The sequence below is a fragment of the Cucurbitaria berberidis genome (assembly GCF_010015615.1).
Source record: "Cucurbitaria berberidis CBS 394.84 unplaced genomic scaffold K460scaffold_3, whole genome shotgun sequence".
Lineage (NCBI taxonomy): Eukaryota > Fungi > Ascomycota > Dothideomycetes > Pleosporales > Cucurbitariaceae > Cucurbitaria > Cucurbitaria berberidis.
This window is the reverse complement of record NW_024468937.1, coordinates 4,846,961-4,867,215: the sequence shown is the minus strand read 5'-3', so window position 1 is coordinate 4,867,215 and position 20,255 is coordinate 4,846,961. Positions and strand designations below refer to the sequence as shown.

The 20,255-nt window shown below is 50.3% G+C and overlaps 10 protein-coding genes across 10 annotated transcripts; 5 read left to right on the top strand and 5 right to left on the bottom strand.

Moving 5' to 3' along the window:
• Window positions 1–918: 918 nt before the first annotated feature.
• On the bottom strand, window positions 919–1,942 carry K460DRAFT_356009 (uncharacterized protein; the record flags this gene model as incomplete). Its single annotated transcript, XM_040931918.1, has 4 exons — window positions 919–1,282; window positions 1,498–1,544; window positions 1,590–1,666; window positions 1,780–1,942. 4 exons carry the CDS (start codon window positions 1,940–1,942, stop codon window positions 919–921), a joined length of 651 nt encoding a protein of 216 aa, XP_040788877.1.
• A 496-nt stretch (window positions 1,943–2,438) lies between these two features.
• Window positions 2,439–4,305, top strand: K460DRAFT_377559 (uncharacterized protein; the record flags this gene model as incomplete). Its single annotated transcript, XM_040934982.1, has 5 exons — window positions 2,439–2,753; window positions 2,810–3,267; window positions 3,314–3,597; window positions 3,685–3,906; window positions 3,965–4,305. The coding sequence occupies 5 exons, from the start codon at window positions 2,439–2,441 to the stop codon at window positions 4,303–4,305; spliced, it is 1,620 nt and encodes a 539-aa protein (XP_040788876.1).
• Window positions 4,306–4,705: 400 nt separating this feature from the next.
• K460DRAFT_282034 (uncharacterized protein) lies at window positions 4,706–5,437 on the bottom strand (the record flags this gene model as incomplete). The annotated part of the gene is made up of 1 exon (XM_040928542.1): window positions 4,706–5,437. The coding sequence occupies one exon, from the start codon at window positions 5,435–5,437 to the stop codon at window positions 4,706–4,708; it is 732 nt and encodes a 243-aa protein (XP_040788875.1).
• A 335-nt stretch (window positions 5,438–5,772) lies between these two features.
• K460DRAFT_367116 (uncharacterized protein) lies at window positions 5,773–6,870 on the top strand. Its single transcript, XM_040933507.1, has one exon. It carries the CDS (start codon window positions 5,991–5,993, stop codon window positions 6,564–6,566), a length of 576 nt encoding a protein of 191 aa, XP_040788874.1. The 5' UTR covers window positions 5,773–5,990; the 3' UTR covers window positions 6,567–6,870.
• On the bottom strand, window positions 6,686–8,261 carry K460DRAFT_123037 (uncharacterized protein). The gene is made up of 4 exons (XM_040926633.1): window positions 8,171–8,261; window positions 7,402–8,122; window positions 7,135–7,346; window positions 6,686–7,088 (listed from the first exon to the last, which is right to left on the bottom strand). Exons 2-4 carry the CDS (start codon window positions 8,095–8,097, stop codon window positions 6,806–6,808), a joined length of 1,191 nt encoding a protein of 396 aa, XP_040788873.1. The 5' UTR covers window positions 8,098–8,122; window positions 8,171–8,261; the 3' UTR covers window positions 6,686–6,805.
• Window positions 8,262–9,060: 799 nt separating this feature from the next.
• Window positions 9,061–10,932, top strand: K460DRAFT_123027 (HET-domain-containing protein; the record flags this gene model as incomplete). Its single annotated transcript, XM_040926632.1, has 1 exon — window positions 9,061–10,932. A coding segment is annotated over one exon (1,800 nt), but the record flags the coding sequence as incomplete, so codon positions are not given.
• A 1,281-nt stretch (window positions 10,933–12,213) lies between these two features.
• On the top strand, window positions 12,214–13,773 carry K460DRAFT_283507 (HET-domain-containing protein; the record flags this gene model as incomplete). The annotated part of the gene is made up of 1 exon (XM_040928665.1): window positions 12,214–13,773. The coding sequence occupies one exon, from the start codon at window positions 12,214–12,216 to the stop codon at window positions 13,771–13,773; it is 1,560 nt and encodes a 519-aa protein (XP_040788871.1).
• Window positions 13,774–14,035: 262 nt separating this feature from the next.
• On the bottom strand, window positions 14,036–15,933 carry K460DRAFT_367115 (uncharacterized protein). Its single transcript, XM_040933506.1, has one exon. It carries the CDS (start codon window positions 15,814–15,816, stop codon window positions 14,179–14,181), a length of 1,638 nt encoding a protein of 545 aa, XP_040788870.1. The 5' UTR covers window positions 15,817–15,933; the 3' UTR covers window positions 14,036–14,178.
• A 593-nt stretch (window positions 15,934–16,526) lies between these two features.
• K460DRAFT_367114 (NAD(P)-binding protein) lies at window positions 16,527–17,789 on the bottom strand. The gene has a single exon (XM_040933505.1). The coding sequence runs from the start codon at window positions 17,726–17,728 to the stop codon at window positions 16,766–16,768; it is 963 nt and encodes a 320-aa protein (XP_040788869.1). The 5' UTR covers window positions 17,729–17,789; the 3' UTR covers window positions 16,527–16,765.
• Window positions 17,790–18,511: 722 nt separating this feature from the next.
• K460DRAFT_417420 (kinase-like protein) lies at window positions 18,512–20,111 on the top strand. The gene is made up of 2 exons (XM_040937882.1): window positions 18,512–19,222; window positions 19,280–20,111. Exons 1-2 carry the CDS (start codon window positions 18,553–18,555, stop codon window positions 20,053–20,055), a joined length of 1,446 nt encoding a protein of 481 aa, XP_040788868.1. The 5' UTR covers window positions 18,512–18,552; the 3' UTR covers window positions 20,056–20,111.
• The last annotated feature ends 144 nt before the right edge of the window (window positions 20,112–20,255 follow it).

Below are 20,255 nucleotides of genomic sequence, written 5' to 3'. Positions count from 1 at the left end.
AGTCGGTCGCGGGCACCAGGAGAGGGTGTGTAGTCGAGTGATGGCGGGCCTGCGTATACTCGGCCGTCGCGCGAGAGTGTTTGTCCTGAGGGAGTGGAGGGACGACAGCGATACTGAAACGAGCGTACGGTCCTAGGGACGAGCAGGATTGAGGCGCTGTTGGGAGAGGAACGAAGGCGGGCTGAGAGAGACGGAGGAGACGCTGGGCTGACGGAAAAAGGGTGGCCGCCCCAGACAGCCTAGCGTGGCCTTGCGCCTGCCCGTCTGCCAACCTGCCCTCGTCTAGCCACTCTGGTCTTGAGCTCGGCCCGTAGGATAAGGATCAACGCAAACTAGCTGATGCAGCGGCGGATTGACAAGCCTCGCGGTAACGAAAAGTAGATCGAAAGAGGAGATGGACAGCAGGCGACACGCAATTGACTCTCTGCTCTGGATGGGTGCTGTTTGGCGGCGTGCTCATTCTTGCGAGGAGCTTCATGCTTCGTTATCGCAGGCATGCTTGGCAGGCGGCCCAACCAAAAGGCGCCCAGTTATCCAATTCGATTCACTCTGCTACGGTAATAGAGCCCCCCGCCACCCACACACACACACACCCACCCTGCATAAGACGTCGTGCAGCTACAACGGCATTGCGGCTGGTTGCCCGTCGTCCCAACAACAGCAAGTCTACTGCGACTGTTCTCGTGGGGCCTGTCTCGTTGATTCTCGTTGGGGTACTCCGCAGCCTTAAGGGTCACTCCTCCTACTCTCCTCTCCTCTCCTCCCCTCGCTCTCTACCGCGGCAGACGTGCAAATGGAGGATGGCTCCAGTGCCACCCCTGGCCTTCCTTCGGCCTTTGCCCGCCCCTGGCCAAGCTTGGGAAGTTCGCAGCAAAAATTACCGCCTGCTAGGCTTTGATTGGACTCGTCTCAGCTCAGTCAGCCGCCTACTAAGGCCTTTACAGATTGCGTGCGCGTCCTTTCAGTGGCGGCCAGTGCGGGCGGGCCTCCCCCGGCCGTTCGAGATTGTCGCTTGGCGTCAGATATCTCGCCGCATCGAGCCACGCAAAGTGAGTTTTTGCAGAAGCGGTGCTGGACTGTCTTGGTCGGCATGGCGCTGGCTGTTGAAGATTGAAGATTGAAGATTGAACATGGAGGCAATGCTTTACCCAAATTAGGAGCCCCGCACCCAATATCCACTCTCCACGAAGGAACCGTGTCGCATCCCGCGTCATGACGTTGCCCAGGTGGACGCTGTGCACCACCACGCATAAAAATCTTCATTCTCCATCGTCTTGGGGCGCTAGACTTCGGATCTGCGTGGTCAAACACACTAGGCCTCTCCCAATGATATCATGCGTGAGCGATAACTGCTATCCCCGGGTGACATGTGCATGTGCCAGTGCCAGTCCAAGCTCGACGGCGGTATTGGCGACACGCTTATCGTAGCAACCACGATAGAGACACAATGCCCCAGCAGGCCTCAGTGTTGCCGGTACCGTGTGCTGTAACACTGACCTGTCGACTTCACTGGAGCTCAGAAACCGGCTATAGAGCGTCGTCAGCTGTGAGAATGGTCAGTCGTCACCAAGACGGTCGGCCAAACATACCCACATATCCGATACTCGACGCGCAAACCCTCTCTTCGCGCATGATTGTAGGTCCACTGCAGGCAGGTGCTCCGGAACTATGAGACTTCAATATCCAGACAAGCTTGTCGTTCTGGTAACCATCGGTAGATCCCGCGGTTGCGTCACAGTGGGACGTCTCCCTGTGCGGCAACACGAGTACGAGACTCACCACGCACCCGTAAGTGGAACCTCGACGCTTGCTCGTGACTGTGCCTACTGTGTGTGTTGTACTTGTATGCCTTTTCCACTCCTTCGGAGCGCATCTTTGGGAAAGGTGTGTCTTGGTGACACCGTTTTCGTAGGAGTGTGTGAGACACGATGTTGGAAAGCATCAAGAATGGTAAACAAGCTTGGACTGGACCTCATCGAGTAGGCTGAGCTGTATCACCCTTCACTTGGAGTCGCAGTTATTTTTATAGGTAGTAATCATACCTGCTCGCCACTCATTGACCTTCGATCACGTACTCATCCGGTCTCGATCATACAATGCTGGTATACGGGCCTCTGGGCTTCGAAACTTTGTAGAGGTTGTGCCGTTGAGCATCTCCAGGAAAGTGTGTTGTATCTTCGCCATGGCACCAGGCCGAGGGGTGCATGTGTAAGAAAATCTCACAATAAAGCCCATAGACGTGTTATGAAGCAGAGAGCAATTGAATGTTTCTTTGCGACTGCTCGCGCATCTACTGCGGCTGCTGAGCATGTAGCCAATAATAGCGCGTAAAGTTCCGAGCGGGCCGCCTAAATTTCCGAGCTGATTCCACCTTCGACTCACACGCATAACCCCACGATTGGAGGCCTGTACAGACAAACTACACCACATCCGCAGTCATGGCAGGAACCCGGGGCCCAGTGCCTGTTCCGCTCGAAACGAAGAATCGCGATCTTACCCAAGAAGTCCTCGACCTTCTCGACACGAAACAGCCCCTCCAAACCAATGAAGACTTCCCCGCTATATCGCAAGCCGAGATCAAGGCTGCGCTGGATAGGCTCGCAAGCCGGTCCATGGTGGAATACAAGTCAATAGACTCGGAGAAGGTTCTTTTGACCCCAGAATCCGAGGGCATTGTCGAGCATGGAAGCCACGAATTCAAGGTCTGGAAAGCCGTGAAGGAGGCGGGGAAGATTCCAATCAAGGAACTGCCGGTATGCACAGTATCCAGGGAGGCTATATGGCTTCATAGCTGACGATTAGCGTACAGAACATCGTAGGCGCCGAATCCGCGAGTGTAGGGCAAGGCAATGGCTTCAAGAACAAGTGGATAAAAAAGGACGGCGACTCGCTAGTCCCTCTCTTGACCGACTCGCCCAAGGACACCAACCGAGACATGCTCAAGGACATCCAAGAAACCCAATCCGTATCTGATGCGAAGCTACTCGCCCAGCTGAAAAAGAAGAAGCTGGTCACCGTCACCAAGGTCATAACCTATACCGTTACAAAGGGTCCAAAATACGCAAAGGAGATACCGGTAGAGCACACCGACTTGACTGCTGACCTACTGGCAAACGGCGCGTGGGAGAAGGCGAACTTCAAGCCGTACAATTTCGCAGCCCTGGGAGCAAACCAGGATGCCGGCGCACTACATCCTTTGAATAAGGTCAGGCAGGAATTCAGGACCATTTTCTTCTCACAAGGCTTCGTTGAGATGCCGACAGGACAGTAAGTTCGCCATCCTTTTCAAAGTGCGCAACACTGACAGCGTTAGCTACGTCGACACTGGCTTCTGGAATTTCGACGCGCTCTTCGTACCTCAGCAACATCCCGCGCGCGACATGCAGGATACTTTCTTTGTTTCACATCCACCAAAAGCTGATAAGCCGCGGCTAGACCCTGCTAGCGAAGCGACCATGGACCGCATGGAAGCGGGTTCAAAACGCCTCTTTGCGACACCAGAGAGCGAAAAGAGGGAAAAGAAGCCGAGAGATTTCGAGAAGTACTGGCAGGATGTCAAGAAGGTGCACCAAGATGGTGCCTTTGGATCGATAGGATGTATGTGTCTCTGCAACTATCCCCTCGCGCTCTGTTTCGAGAGGGCAGATATATAGGCTTGGGTACCTTGAGCTGACGCGCTGTTAGACCGATATCCTTATGAGGAAGATGAGAGTCTGCGCCTTGTCCTCCGAACACACACAACCGCTGTATCAACATGGGCACTCCACCGCTTGGCAGAAGATCCTCGACCCGCCCGCTACTTCTCCATTGACCGCGTCTTCCGTAACGAGACTGTCGACGCGACCCATTTGGCAGAGTTCCACCAAATCGAAGGTGTGATCGCTGACTTTGGTCTCACCTTGGGCGGTAAGTCATCAGTATTCCCGAACTAGATAGTCATAGAAGTAATGCTGACGTACTACAGGCCTGCAGCGTTTCCTAGAAGACTTCTTCGCCAACATGGGCATCTCTAACCTACGCTTCAAACCCGCCTACAACCCCTACACCGAGCCCTCCATGGAGATCTTTGGCTTCCACGCTGGCCTCAAGCGCTGGCTCGAAATCGGCAACTCTGGCATGTTCAGACCTGAGATGCTGGAGCCCATGGGCCTGCCGAAGGATATGCGCGTTTATGGTTTCGGTCTGTCTCTTGAGCGGCCCACGATGATGAAGTACGGTGTTTCGAATATCCGAGAACTCTTGGGGCACAAAGTCGACTTGAGCTGGATCAGAGAGCAACCGGCTGTGCGTTTCGACAAAGAGTAGATGTTGGAGGATGAGGAAATGGACGATGGTTCGGATGACGTGCATGAATGATACGATAGATCATGGGCTAGGGAAGATATCCAAATTCAAAAGTAGTCATTGGTACATGTGAGGGAAGCAAGTTATTGCCCCATGTAGCCTTGGATATTTGAGCAACTTATGCTTTTTGTTGTGATAATTAGTTCTTGCTGTGCTACTACTCCTGGGTGTTCCCAAGCTGGATCCTCTGCTAGCATTGTCTTCACTCATCAATCACACACAGCATTCACATTCACGTAAGACTACATATTCCAGACACCTCAGGAGGTGTGATGAACTATCGACGTCTTCGGTCTTGACGTTGAGTGGGGTATAATTTCGATCTTGCGCCTTTGCGTCTCCTCTCTTCGCCTCCCCATCCTCATTCCCTTTCCAAGCTCCTACTAACATCCTCCGCAATCTGCCTATTCCTCGCACCCTTGTAAATCCAGCTCTCACCAGGTCCCCCCTCCCCCACCCATTTCTCCTTGGCCAACACCAGCCCATCCTGCCCCAGCCCATACCCCAACCCAACCACCAACCCCAACCGAATCGTGCGCGCAGCCATGGAGACAGGAAACTGATGCCACGCACTCCACAACCCCCCCGTAACCATGCCCGCCATAGCGCTACTCCAGAAATCCCGACTGCTCCCCACCCCGCGATCAATCCGTTTAATATCCAGCTCATCCACACCCTCCATCTCCGCCATGGTGCGGCCCGCCCTCCACGTGCCCCGGAACACGTCGAGACTCTCTTCCACGACGAAGAAGACGGATGACCAGGCGGCTATGTAGCCGCCTTTGCGCAGCCCTTCGAAGACGCCTTGTTGCCACTTGTAGTAGTTTTTCGACTTGTGGTAGAGGTACCAGCCCGGCTGGGAGATGGGGAGGCGGTGCGCGTTTTCCGCGCGGAAACGTAGAGATGCCATGTGCCCCGCGTCTATGGAGCCTAGTGTGAAGCCTGAGAAGAAGGAGAGGGCGGTTGTGAGGAGGAGGCGTCGGTCGAAGGGCATGCCTAGGCGGGGGGCATTGCTGGGGGTTTGGAAGGTTTGGGAGGGGGGTGTGGAGAGGTCGGCGGGAGGTAGGGATTCATTTTCGTGGGTTGTTGCCATTGTTGTTGCCATTGGGGATCGGTGTGGTTCGTACGATTGGATTTCGGTCTGGCGTTCGACGAGCTATGCACTCGGTGCGGAGGTCATGCGGAGATGGGTACTAGCTGAGACAATGGCGGCACGGTGGTGACTAGTGATTGAGCGCAGGTGATTGACAGATATCTAATTGACTGAATCCCGAGGTCTTCGAGTCAATGTGTGGACGGCTTAGTAGGTGGTTCTAGTGCGTTGGCTTGTAGAATGATCCGATGAGCTGTGGAGCTAAGATCACGGTAAAGGCACCATGCCAAGAGATATGGGCAAGGATTTGGTGAACTCACTGAGTCGCGCTCCGCAACCCCGCCTACCCCTCTATCACTTGCAAGAACGCGTCTTAATAGTCAAAACTCCATTGCTACTTACTCTTGTCCTCAACAGCGAAAAGAGACGCGTCATTCGGTTCGAAGAGGATCATTGAAGCAGGAACGCCAACCTTCGCTCTTCCATACACAGCTATACCATCATTCGGCCAGAACGAACTATCTCAATCATTCCCGCGCCTGAAGAGATCACCATGGCTACGCCTTCACCACAAACATGGACGCTTCGCCTCAAATCCCGCAAAACCACTGTCCTCCTCCACGTCGACCCACTTCATACCTTCCCCACGATCAAATCATACCTATATGACGCTCTCCAAGAAACAGACCTCAAAGACGCTGAGACCGGCGAATCAATACCAATGCCCGCGTCACCGTCAGAAATCCAGTTCGGCCGGCCAGTCAACATCAACGATGCGCACGAAGGCTTCCAACTAGGCGAGTGGGAGTACGCAGCGGCCGAGGAAGAAGCTGAGGGCAAGGGAAAAGCAAAGGCGGGGCGCAAGTCAAATGGCGGGACAATAGCGAGTGCGGCAAATGTGAAGAACTGTCCGAAGGGTGCGGGGCTGAAAGATGGTGCTGTTCTGGCGTTTAGGTGGGCGGGTGATGGAAATTGGGATGGGGATGATGGCGATATGGATGTTGATCTGGATAAGGGAGGAAGTGGGAAGGAGGCAGATATGTGGGGTGTTAAGCTGGCAAGCTTTGAAGATGCTTATGGAGTGGACAACGAGACAGATGTCGGCGGTGGACGGGAGTTTGAAGGATGAGGAAGAAACACGACCGGATGAACTCACTTCTAAGTCTGGGCAAACAGAGGGGCGTTCAAGTGTATTGCATTTTCAGGAGTCCTCAACAAGACAGTATTAAGCTACCACTTCCTAGTTGCGGGTAATTATAGTTTCCGAACTTTGCATGGTATGCGATGGCATGGAATTAAATGTAGGGTATGCGTGGCTCTTGGAAATCATCTCCTCTGAGGAGAGTGCTCTAAACAATGAAAGAGCGTTTAGATATACGCGATATACGTGGCAATATAAAAAGGCGGTAGAAATCCGTGAATAAACACGCGAAACATGATCAAATCACCGATATCGTGCTTAGACTCGGAAACCCAGTTCGCCACTATACCCAAAAGTAGACTCAAGCAGAATGTTACCCCAAGCAGTTGGTCTAGCCTCAGTATCCAACATACTCGGTACGCTGGAAACATCCGAAAACGAATAAGGACATAGTAGGTAATGACGTATAGGAGAAGAGGGATAGGATATAAAAGCTCAATAAGTTGATCCCTTCAACACGTCAGCTTGTAAGCTTTTCAAGAGATGTAAAACTAACCATGTATAGGTGTAGCCAAGCTGATGCCGGAGCCCCCAGAGAGTGAATTCGAATACGGCACAGGCGACAGCAATGAAGGCAGAAAACCATAGACGGATAAACCTTGTGATCGCTACGATAGGTTCGTAAACATCCCAGTAGTGTAATGAGGGGCGAATCTGCGGCCCAGGTTCATCCACAGATACGCGGATTTGTATAACGTTGGGAATTGCCTAGTTGCATATATACGGTCAGATCATGTCCATAAGGGGTGAAGTTTCACCTTGCCTGTATTGCCATGTTCCCCGAAGAATTCAGTGACAGTCTCAGATTCTCATGCTTCTCAAAAAGGTTGGCTAGCGGATTGGAATTCGCTAGGGCCGTCGAAGCATCATTGCGGACCTGTAGAGCCACCTCTTGTATTGTAGGTGGTCGTCTTCTTTTACCATATAAAGTCGGCTCATAATGGAAAGGTGTCCTAAATCGCTTCGGCACAAGCCATGTGTGGAGTGAGATGACCAGGATTTTGTGCATGAGATCCAAAGCCGTTGAGACAATCGACCAAACACAGGTTCTCAGAGCCCCAGAACGGTATTTTAGATAAATCAGGCTATCACCTATATCTAGCGTGAACCGTACCACAATCGCAAGTACGACGACATCAGCCAGTATCGACATAGAGAGAACACAAATCCTGGTATAGGCACTGCTTCTAAAGCACGGTAGGCAAAGGAAGCAGAGTTGATTGAATATGAAGATGGCCGTATGAGTAATCAGGACTGCACGTGTACCGTGCAACTTCCTTTGTGCGGCTTCATCCGGAATTGCTCTCTCGGCAACAGCCGCTAGATCGAAAAGACCAGGTAGGCTGAACACCGATACATATAGCTGGGCTATGAAGAAGACGAGGGACCAATACCAGAAACAGAGCTGTAGCCATTGTCGTAGGCAGCAATGAATCCACTTTGCAGCAGGCGAGGCCATTTTTGGATTGCTTATCTTTTTTCTCCTAGGGATAGTCAGTCGTTGGTCTTGCACAAGCATGCGTTGAACTTACGAAGAGGAAGTGAGATTGAGTGATAACCGCTGTGCGAGGTCTAACCAGGACAGGAAAACCTCTATTTATTTCCATTTAAGACAGTTTGTAATTTTGTTAGTAGTAAAGAAGAAAGCAAGTCGAGGGTTACGTCAAAGTTGGGTTCTTAGAATCAGGCTGAAACCAGTGGGCTAGGCTGCGTGACACATGCACGTGTTAAAGCTGACCAAGGTCGATCTCTCAGCCTTGTGGGCTGTGCATCTCCCATTATCTTCTTCTAAACACAACAAACCAGTGGATTCAAAAGTCAACCCATATATACATACAGTTATGATGGAACTATGTTCTCGTTGCAGTAAGTTTGATATCCAATCTTTCGGGGATGGCTTCCCTCGAGGTTATTTCCTAAAAGCTGTCATCGAAAGTGCCGCATCTGGCTGCACATTTTGTAGCCTGTTACTGGAAAACATCAAAGGAGTGATGGAAAATGAACAAGATGCAGACCTGGGGGCGATGCTTGGTCTACAGGCCAGTTCAGGTAGTTCACTACCACAGAAAATGCTTGGTTCGATTTTCTCACACTCTGCTCTTATACACTTCTGCACTACACGGTCAGTGGATTATATCGAAGAAGAAGAAAAGTCTCTGCGCATATCGCATCTGAATGCTTTCGTTGGGTGGAATACATGGCCCCCCAGCCTAACTAGTAAAGTGGTATCCTTCCACACCGCAGCAGAGCCAGGTAACTTGTCTCCAATCTAAGATATGAATAAAGCGCTGACCTTAAAATCCAAGGAACACCAGCACACATCTCTGGGGATATTCTAGGGAAAGTGCATTCAGACCCTCGTCCGTGGTCAGATACACATTTTAATGCTATCAAGAGCTGGCATAACGAATGCATTCTGGATCATCCAAATTGCAGTAGAACTCTGTCAAAATGTCAGTCATTCAACATTGAACATGTCGCCTTGCCCACACGGTGTATTGAAATCGAATCTGTTCAGGAGAGCACTGCCCCTGGCTCTGGATTGCGGTTCGCTCTTCGCGAAACTGCCGGCCGAACTGGGACATACGTTGCATTGAGTCATCATTGGACAGAAAAAGCCAAGATTGCACAAACGAAAAATTCAAATTATCAGTGTCGAACACAGAAATGCGAGCATATCTCACCCTGCACTACGTGGATTAGTAACCCCCTTACTACACTTTTCAAAGAGACATGCTGGCTTGCCATGAAGTTGGGCATTCGGTATATATGGATCGACTCCATATGTATCGTGCAAGATGACACCGATGACTGGGCGAAAGAGTCCGTCAGGATGGCTGAATACTACCAGCATGCGTGGCTCACTATTGTCGCGACAAATACGTCGGAGAGTGGTAACTTGCGCAGTGATTTAGGAATCACAGACTTCCCAAGGATCACCCGCCTGCCGTACCATGACAAGGACGGATATCAACAGGGCCACTTCTATCTACAGGCAACTGGCCAAAGTGTACTTGCAACAGACTGGCAGGAAAATGTCGGCAACAGCACACTTTTGAGTCGTGGATGGGTTTTACAGGAATGGCTCTTAAGTCCTCGACTTCTGACCTTTTCGAACTCAAGTTCAGGTATATTCATGCAATGTCGAAGTAACAATACCCCAAAGATGGTAACTGGTGAGGCACTGGATACCAGCCTCATTCGAAGTGACCAGATAAAAGCATCAACTATCGCCAATGCGTTCAAGAACATCTTACCCTTCGACATGTCATCCAAAAAGAGCCTATTCAAATCGTGGAAGTCGGTTGTGGAAGCGTACTCAGCCCTCGATCACAGCCGCGTAGAAAAAGACCGCCTCGTATCACTATCTGGAATAGCAGCTGAGTTTGGTGAAGCACTGCAGAAATTGCTGCTGGACACGTCTCAGATAAGCACGGACAGCACCGGAACCGCAAATAAATACGTATGTGGCGTTTGGTATGATGACATCCCTAGCTTGCTATGGGAACGATCTGAATCTAGGCCTCCGCGAAGATTAAGGGGGATCTCGGCATGGTCTTGGGCTTCTTTGGGGACTACGGGAGTCTCTCAAGACGGCGCCGAGACTCTTGTAGGCGCCAAAGTACGGTGGCCGGATGAGCACAAGACAGAAGAACTGGTTTGCGTAGTCAAACAACGAGTCAGGTTACAAGTTACAACCGAAATCTGGCAACCCCTATTCAATTCACCCACAGATCAGTCGGAAAGCGGGTATGGGAATGATAGTCGCTTTGCGATTCTACGGCTGCGCGGGCGCCTACACCGTGTCTGCATAGGCTCAAGTTTTATCTCTGAAGGAGATACAAACTTCGCAGCAGAATTAACTGGTCATAGTCCAGACTTTGGAAGGTCCATGTGGCGCCGGGTTACCACGTACACGAAAACAGACATCGTCGCTGGCTGGGCCTCTATCGAACATCCTAATTATCAGACTGATGTTGAGTGCCTATCAGATAGTTCTATTTTCGCGTTCTTCGTGGTCAAGATGCCTGGTATCAAAAGAAACTTCGGCATAGGAAGGCTGAGCGGGAAATACACTATATTTAGGGTGCTGTATCTGAGGAAAGTCGAGCGGCCGGGGTATGTACCATGTTATGAGCGGGTGGGTGTGGGTAGGCTATTCGAAAGGGAGATAGAGTCGCTCTTCGAGTCAGCAGGAGCAGAAAGCATTTGGTTGATATAATTGGGAGGAAGGCTTCAATCTGGCAAAGAACACGGGAGTTTCTACAAGCACTCCCCAATAGGTAAACAGACACCAGTTTCCGGTAATGAAATCTGTAATTAGTCAGTCAGAAAGAGGCAACAGTGAATCATTCGCCTTGGAACGAAGCTGCGGCTGACTTGGGGGTGTTCAGGCGAGACTACATCATCTTGGAGCCTAGCCTCGCTTCCGCAGCTGACTGCTGTACCCCACCTTAGCCTTGCCTGTCTGCATTCTGGGCCGCCTACGTTAAATTCACCCAAAATAGATCAAAATTCGTTGAAAACGAGTGCTCACAAGAAAAGGTGGAATCAAGCCAGGTCGCCTTCAACATATTTTGGTTCCTTGAGCTTATTCACGGCCTCACTGCGCCAAGTTCGTTGCTCACGACTCTAGGCTCGTGCCAGGCAACGCACTCTTTGCCTGCAGCGCACGTGTGTTTATCGAAAAGTTCAAGTAATCTCTACGCATTGGGGGTCGCATATTTGCCGCCACTCACTGCTTCCGGGCACCCATCCACCTCAAGGCCACTCAGCCTCGTTGGTTACCAATTAACACGCTAAGACATATGCACAGCCACACCGTGCTCGAGGTTGCCAACTCCCCTCAATGTTCTGGACGACACTCGCTTCCTTGTTCGTGTCTGTACTTTTAGAAACTCCTGGGTTTCGCGCCATTTCTTGTAACATGAATGAAACAACTCAACCACAGAAACGCAAACATGCTGAAATAGACGACGAGCAGCGGCCGATTTTAAAGACAACTGCGGCAGCCTTATTATCCAATCCCGATCGGCGATCTCAACTTTGTTCCACCTGTGACGCAATCGACTTTGACGAGATCTCACGACTTCATATCAGATCGAGACTTGGTAAAGAAGTCCGGGACCTGGGCTCGCTCGACACGTTACGATCGTCTTCTTGCCCACTTTGTCAGATGTTCTTTAGATCAAGCCCTCCGCTGACGGTGAGGGATGATTTGGCTACGAAAGATTATGTTTACTTGCGCGCTTTCTCCGCAAACAAAGCTTTTACTGGGCTCAGCCAGGAAGAACTATCCACGGTGGGCGGCGACACCATCTTGCTTGGCGTTGTTCGAGTACCACCCGGCGAGGCCAACAGCGGCAATAATCAAGCGCAATCTCGAATGATCTCATCGTTGAGGTCATCTGGATACATTTACTCTGCCTCAATCAAACAGCAACATAGCGTAGTTGCGGTGCGTCCAGTCCATCTTGATAGTTTTGATATCACAACGATACGCCATTGGTGGAACTACTGTTGTAGGAACCACACCACGGTGTGTAACATGTCTAATGCAGCATCCATAAGGGACATGAAGGTGATTGACTGCGAGCTACGGACAATTGTGGCTGCTCCAGCTGATTGCCAATACGCAGCACTGTCGTATGTCTGGGGAGAGCTGCCCTCAGATGAGACCTGGAAGACGGCAGGCGAGGGAATTGAAGGGCGAAAGCTTCCCGAGTTACCAGATACTATCGAAGACAGCATGCAGATTGCCCGGGATCTTTCGATACCGTATATTTGGGTCGATAGATACTGCATCGATCAAGCAAACAAGGTCGATAAGCATCGACAAATACAACAGATGGATTTGATTTATTCTTCAGCTACATTAACGATCATTGCGGCAGCTGGAGAAAACCCTAGCTACGGCTTACCAGGATTGAGTGGAGGCCCGAGACAAGGACAACACAGCTTACGCATCGGCGACCGTCTTTTAGTTGGAACGATACCACCAGTACTGTCTAATTCTACGTGGGCATCTCGTGGTTGGACATACCAAGAAGGTATTTTGTCACGCCGTCGACTCATCTTTACAGCTCAACAGATGTTATACGAGTGCAATGGTATGCACTGTACAGAGTCTTTAGTACTACCACTCGATGTTTTACATACCAAAAGCCGACATAGATTCAAAACGTCTGTAGCTTTAGGCTATTTTGAAGCAAAGCGTCCCGGTAGCAACGCACTCGACATCATGCAGTACATCTCTGAATACTACCAAAGACACCTCTCCTTCGACGAAGACGCCCTCAACGCTATGCGAGGAGTGCTTCAAGCATTTCACAAAGCGCCCGCATCTCGGAGAGTATACACTGTCACAGGCGTTCCAATCTGCTCTATACTATACTCCAAAAAGTATGAGAATCCAACTCCGGCACAACTGTTTCTCTTGGGCTTACTCTGGTATCATGTCGAAGGCGGTATTAGAAGAAAACATCACCCAAGTTGGTCATGGGCCGGATGGAAAGGCGGGAGATTACAATCCCACAGTTTACTAAGACGAGAGTGGTTCTTTCTTTCTGGGCCAAGTGACACAACAGTCTCGATCGAATTAACCGATGGCCAATTGAAAGAGTTTCCTGACTTTAATGATCTATCGGACTTCCTGTCTTCGATAGACTACTCAGCGAGATACATCCACATTGAAGCATGGACTATACCTTGTTCAATCGTTCATATAACGCAAAAGTCATCAAAATTTCTGCAATACTCGGAGTTTTACATAAGCTTTCCAATAAATGATGTCGACGTTGGATATCTACAAACCCATCTGTCAATTGACACGTCAGATCCCATTCAGCGCACAAACCTCCTGCAGAAGACTTATGTTGTAATATTCCTACCATGGGAACACTCGCGAAAAGAACCCCGACGGGCATTTGGCTTGGTAGTCGAGGACAAAGGACTTTTCTATGAGCGAGTAGGTTGTTTTGAGCTTAGCGAAGTTGGCGTTTTAAGGTCCGCTTGGTGGCCTCACGATGTTGTTTTGGACTCGGGAGACTCTAAACGCGACATGATTGAGCGATCATCATTATCGCAATGGTTTTACACTATCCCAAAGCGTAGACAAAAGATTCGCTTAGGTTGAGGTCTGCGACTGTCATGGGGAGTACGGCGAAGAGAATTTCCGTTGCTGGGTACCGAGGCAGCTTGTGAACTAAGACGCAGACTTTGTTTACGCATCTAACGTCTCTCTACCTTCAGTGTCTGCACCTTAATTGAGCATTGGATGAACTAGGTAGTACGAGTTTTTATCTAAGTTCTCAACAAGAATAAGAAAACATCATAGCTGCGTTTTCACTTCTATCATGGTGCTCCTAGATATTTAAGTATGATTTCGATTACAGTATCTCAAAGTACAATTACAGACTGGCAACAGCTCAAACAGATGTCCTGCCACAAAGAAACCGATCATGTACATCACTAGCAGCAAGATCGTCGTATGCGCTTCTGTATACGACTGAGGGACGGGCGCCCGCTACAAAGCTCTAGCTCACGGATGTTTTTGTTGTGGTGTACGAGGACGTGGGCCCTTTTGTTGAGTCGTACTAGTATTCTGCGGGCTCGGGGAAGATTGTCGTACTTGTTGCAGATCTTGAGACATTCTCATAAAAGTGCAAGAGATGGAAACAAACATAGCCACGAAAGTAGAAGGATGCTGGAAAACAACGAATGCTGTCGTCCATGCAAGCACAGCATTCACCTGCCAAGAGAACTTCCACAGCGTTCCCCATACAGAATGGGCCGAAAGGTTCTCAATCTGGTAGTTCAAGCGGTCCAACGAAGATGGTGACAAGATGTGAGCCCAAGTTTTCCGGAGATTCTTCACGTCGAATCCTTCCGTAAAGAGAGGTTCTCTCTTTGCCACCCAGTGTCTCCAAAACAGGTGGAGTTCTTTCGATACCAGGTCGTAAGGGCTCTCCACGCGCATGAAGTTGACCCATTTATCCACTGACGCCCTAGAAGTATGGTCATCCAATTGAAACCATTCTCCGTGTTTTGCACCACATGTTTTGCAGGTATAAGGGTGGCACAGATCCGTCAGCTCGGCGTGGATGAGTCGTTCGGTTCGCGTGTAATATCCCACTCTCCTGTCGTGAACCAAAACTAACTTAAGCCCACACTTATATTCTACCTGTTTCAAACGGCTCTCTGGGCTAAAGGATCTCCCAATCTTTCGGAGATCGGGACGTGTAGGATCACGGAATATGTACACATACCCCTCTCTGTCCTTCGGCGTAAGGGTACTCTCAAAGGCTTCCCGTAGCCTTCTCTGAACTCCAGTTGCATCCTTAGGAAGATTGCTCGTCTGATTTTTCGTCTGCTCGTCTGGGCTTGGTTCATCTTCGAGGTCTAGCGGCGTCTTGGACTTCTTGGGCTTGGGTGAGGCTGATAGCTTCGTGGTGACTGCTATCTTCACGGGCACCGATTCATCCTGAGAGCTTGTTGATGTGCTTTCGTCGGGTGACCTCTGTCCATTTGCTGGTGTTGCCAGCTGCTTTGGGCCGCATTCTAGGTTGCGTATCCTATCGCTTGCGCCGATTTCCGTCAATCCCGAATCTCCTTCTTCTTCCAACATGTCAACCGCTCCTTGCTTATCGTTGGTGTCTTTCTCGGTACCAAATGTTTCACTTGGAACCGACATGCGTTGGGTGGAATGCTGCTCCCGAGCCTGCTCTTGCAAGGCCGTCTTGCAATAAGGGCATTCAAGCACATGTTTGTCCATGTAGAATTTACGGGAATACGAGCGCCGGCCGCACGGAGTCGGCTTGTACCACTCTGACATGGTTATCGGGCTGTCGTTGAACCCCTCAATATTAGCTTTTCGAGTGAATTCCGGAGCAGACGCGACTTCTCTCGTGAGGGTAGGCCGATTTTTGGGCGGGGTGGTAGGTTGCTGCAGAACAGATGTTGTAGGTGGACTAGCCTGACGTGTTGGTGTCATCATTTCTGTTGTCGTGTGCTTTGGGTTTCGACGGGCTGTAGGCGAACCTTCATCCGCAGGCGTAGATGCATCTAGCGCTTGTCTATATAGATTTGGACTGGGCGAGAGGCTTGAGCGGCTTGAGCGGCGGAACTTATGTGGAATTGAAGGTGCTGCGAGGCCTGGAGGGGGTGTTCGCGAAGCCATGAGGTTCAACAGCGATTGTTTCTCGAGTTTAATGTATAACCGCAGACATAGCTTGTATTAGCTTTCCTATATATCCGTACTGAGCACTCCATGACTAGTTCCGGCCCCGGGATATACTACCTGCAGGTACATAATCAGGAGAGTGGCAGCTAGAGGCTGTGCCTTGATACTAGATACAAAGAAGCTAGAGAGCGGCACAGTTAGCAGCACACACGGACATACATCCCTAACAGGCATGCAGGTCGCTGAGTGGCACAGCTCGAAGCTCCATAGATGTTGAGGCTCAGCCGGGCCCGTCGAATGGTCTTTGCGTTGTTGAGCGCCATGAGTTTCATACACCATGATGCAGGAGGACCAGGGCTGTGCTTTGGGTAAACTCCAGCACTTAGATCACCACAAATGCGTCGATGGGTAACCCCAAGTACACAAGGTAGGGATTGGAGGAGTATTAGTCCACTAGTATACACTGCAAACCGCACTATCAGTAGTCAGTAGAATCATAGAATGTGTCTTGCTACTACGCTGTAACTCGGAAGCAAGTTAACGCAGTATCGCTTAGCCCAAAGCATGGCTACGCGCGGCCTGTGACCGTGAATTGCCTAGTTGCAAGCATCAGCTGGATAAGGGGTATACTCTTCATCGTAGGACTAGTCGTCGCATTAGGGGTGCATGCTTTGACGGGAACTCGAAACAACGGCGGCTCCCAGCCTCCTGTACTGACGTGACTCGTTACCATTGCGATTGCGGGGTTGTTGTCTTGGGAGCTTCTTGGCATGCTCACCGGGACTAAGCATGCCCGCGTATCTAAAATATACTATGGTACACGATTGTTAGTTCTCTTGTCTCATCACCATATCTCGTGGAACTGTATGGGGGTCCTTCAGCTATAGTATTCTTCGTCTCCAAATCATACCCGCACAATCGCGTCTGAGAAACAAAGTAGCCTGCACTACAACTCGAGCCACAATTTTGATGTCCCCCACCCTGGCACTATAATGTTCTTGTTCTCGTAAAACCTCCCGCTCAGCTTGTCCGACTCCTTCCACAACCCGCCATCCTCATCGCCTCCAGGTCCCAAGTCGCCAATAGCCAGTCGAACCGCCGTGCGCCCGCCTTCTTCCAACGTCTTCGGTGGCGTGCCTTTCCCTTGCCTTCCCATGTCCGAGTTGACCCACCCGGGGCAGCAGCAATTCACCAAGACATCCGGGTGCTGTCGCGCAAGGACAACAGTGAGAATACTGTTAAGCGCTTTACTGACTTTGTAACTACGGGCCCCGGGGCCCCATCCAGCACTCTGCTGCGCGTCAAGACCGCTGCTCATGTCTTCGAGGTAACGTTTTGCTAGTGCGTCGATGTCGGTGATTGTCGTGGCTCCACGGAACTGAGTTTGCAATTCGGGTCCGTACGTACTCAATGCGTTGTACCCGCTGGTTACGTTGACGATGCGCGCTCCAGGCCGAATGTTTGGTTGCGACAAGAAGGCTTCGCACATGTCCCTTGTGCCACCGTAATTCGTCCAGACGGTCTGCGCGGCATACTCAGGGTTCTCGCGATAATCGTTCGACACAGCAGCATTGTTGATGAGAATGTCGATCGCGCTGTGCTCTTTGAGGACTTGCTGGAAAAATGACTGAATGGATGACCGATCGGTAATATCGAGCGTGCTGTATCGGACCTCGTTGGGAGAATTTGTGTCAATGCCGGTGTCGGTCCCTGTACGGGAGGTGGCGTAAATTGTCAGAGGCCGCTTGGAGTTTTGCTGTGCAAGCACAGTAGTGATGCCTTTTCCGATGCCTCGATTTGTGCCCGTAACGACGATAACAAGATTGTCTGACATCTTTTGAATTTGTTTGAGAGCAGTGGGTTTCAAATTGATGGTGCAGTTGTGAGGAATGTGCAGTCTTGAAACCATGGAACCCTTACTTCTTAAATAATTCCGCTCTCAGACGATTTCGAATAAATGGTCGTGGGCTGTGACGTTGGTATTCTACCCAATACAGTAATCTTGCGAGAACTGGTGGGTCGTTGTTGCACTAAAGAAAGGGCGGGGCCGTCTGTTGCTGCGCCCTTTCTAGCATGACCTCGTATGTTAGGCGTTCTTTGAAAGACCGAATAGCGTCGTAATACAAGCTATTATTTATTACCCAGACGAGACAAGACGCAAATGATAGGTAGGTAGTTGGTGAGCAGTCCTAATGTTGTAAGCACCGTTTATTTGCGATGATTCACCTGCGTCCACGAGAAATTGCAGCTGCATCCTTTTAATACCTACAGTACATTCTATCTGCATCGAGCAGTATGCACGGCGAGGCTTCGCAATTGCTGTTGACGCAAGTGTATATTGCAATGATGCGCCCACGAAGTGCTCCTACTTTCTGCGTCTACGCCTACATTGTTTGTGAAGCTCGCCTCGTTTTCTAGAGTCAAATAGTCGAGCTAGCCGAGAGGAGGTCGCTAGCACGGCTGATCACCGCCCTCGCATCGGCGATTAAACTCTCGTATTGGAGAGGGCTACAGTGTAGCATGTTCGGTATGTGTGTGCCTCATGAGCCATTATAGCTCACAACTAGGAATCCCAATCTCGCGTCAACTTCAGAGCCCCGCCTCACAAGCTGCACGACCACAAAGGGATCTGTGCTATATGCTTACCTAAGCATCGTTCCAGGGAGCCGGGCTGTCCTTTTGTCGCGTCAAAAAACCCTCTGTTGTTCTGTTCAGCACAGCTTAATTCTAGCTATGCTCTGGCGGAAATTTTCGCCAGCATTTTGTTACCATCATAGAGTTGCTGTCAGAGATTCTCAGTTAGCACAGTCCAAAGTCAGATTTCCGTGCGTCTATTTAGCCCCACGACGCGTGAATAACAATAGTTGTTTTCATCCACAGTTTTCGACGACGTCACTCAGATCAACAATCGAGTACCGTTGGATCGATGGTGTGGAGCGCTTGGATTTATACGATTTCTGTGGATACCACCCTGTGATGATCGACAGCGTACTACACAATCGGTATCGGATAGTGGATAAACTGGGGTTTGGTGGGTATTCTACTATCTGGCTTGCTCGAGACGAGACAGTTAAACGCTATGTTGCTGTCAAAATTGGGATATCAGGCCTGTCACTCCCTCGACGGGAACCCGATATCCTACGGACATTATCTGGCTCAGGCCCACAAGCTCCTCGCGCTGCTTCTGATGCCAATAGATGCCCGGTGGTACCGAGAATTTTTGATGTGTTCGACGTCCACGGGCCCAACGGAACCCACACATGCTACACGTTCACTCCCGCCCAAGGGAGTCTCAAGGAGGCATCATTCAGTCGTCTCTTTCCTATTCAAGTCGCTCGCGCTTTAGCTGCGAAATTGGCGACTGCAGTCTCGTTCGTTCACTCACGCGGTTTCGTTCATGGAGGTTTGTTTTGCTGCATCTCTATCTAACTACTGTAGACTACGCTAATAAGAAATATAGATCTTCATCTCCGAAATGTGTTAGTTAAACTCCCATCGACGTTTGACGAACTTTCAGTCCAAGAATTTAGGGAGAAATTTGGCGAGCCTGATACGGTCCCCATTACTCGAGTCGATGAAAAGCCCCTCACCTCCAATGTCCCGGCCCAAGCTGTAGTGCCTCTTTATCTTGGTAAAAAAGCTCAGGATTTTATCTTAGCTGACGCCCACGGCTTAATCCTCAGCGACTTTGGCGAGGCATTCTCTCCAGCTACGGAGCAGCGACTTGGCAGAGACTGCAATATTCCCCTGGCTAAGAGAGCACCCGAAGCTCTTTTCGACCCAAATGAACCTTTGTCATACCCTTCAGACATATGGAGTCTTGGAACCGCCATCTGGGAGATATTGGGGATGAAATTCATCTTCAGCGAGTCAGAAACGCAGGACGAAATCGTTGCTCAACAAATTGATGTGTTGGGCTCTCACAATTTCCCTAAAAACTGGGGGGAACAATGGGAACGACTTAGCGAGGAAGGAAATGACGGAAATGACGCAATACCACGACAGCCAGTTGGTGATCGGGAAACGTGGCCCAGCCTTGAGGACGCCTTCGAAGAGTTCGTGCAAAAGTACAGAAGGAAACGAGAGGCGGCTGGGACTTTTGAGGATGAAGAGACGCGGGCCATTCTTCATTTGATCCGTGGCATGCTGAAGTTCCAGCCTGAGGAACGTCTAACAATAGAGGAGGTGCTTAGGTCCGAGTGGATGGTCAAATGGGCATTGCCTGAGCTAAAGTAAAGCTGAAATGGAATGTGGTTATACAGCCAATGCGATTTGAACTATTACAATAAAGCAAGCGCGTTCTATTAACTTTTCTCCTGGAGTGAAAATAGGTCCCTTCTAGCTAAACATATGATTTAGCTGTGGTACTGCACAACAGTGATGCTGAGGAGCTAACGTGTTGTTCTATGCCGTGTCCCAGGTGTTCTCCTCTAGAG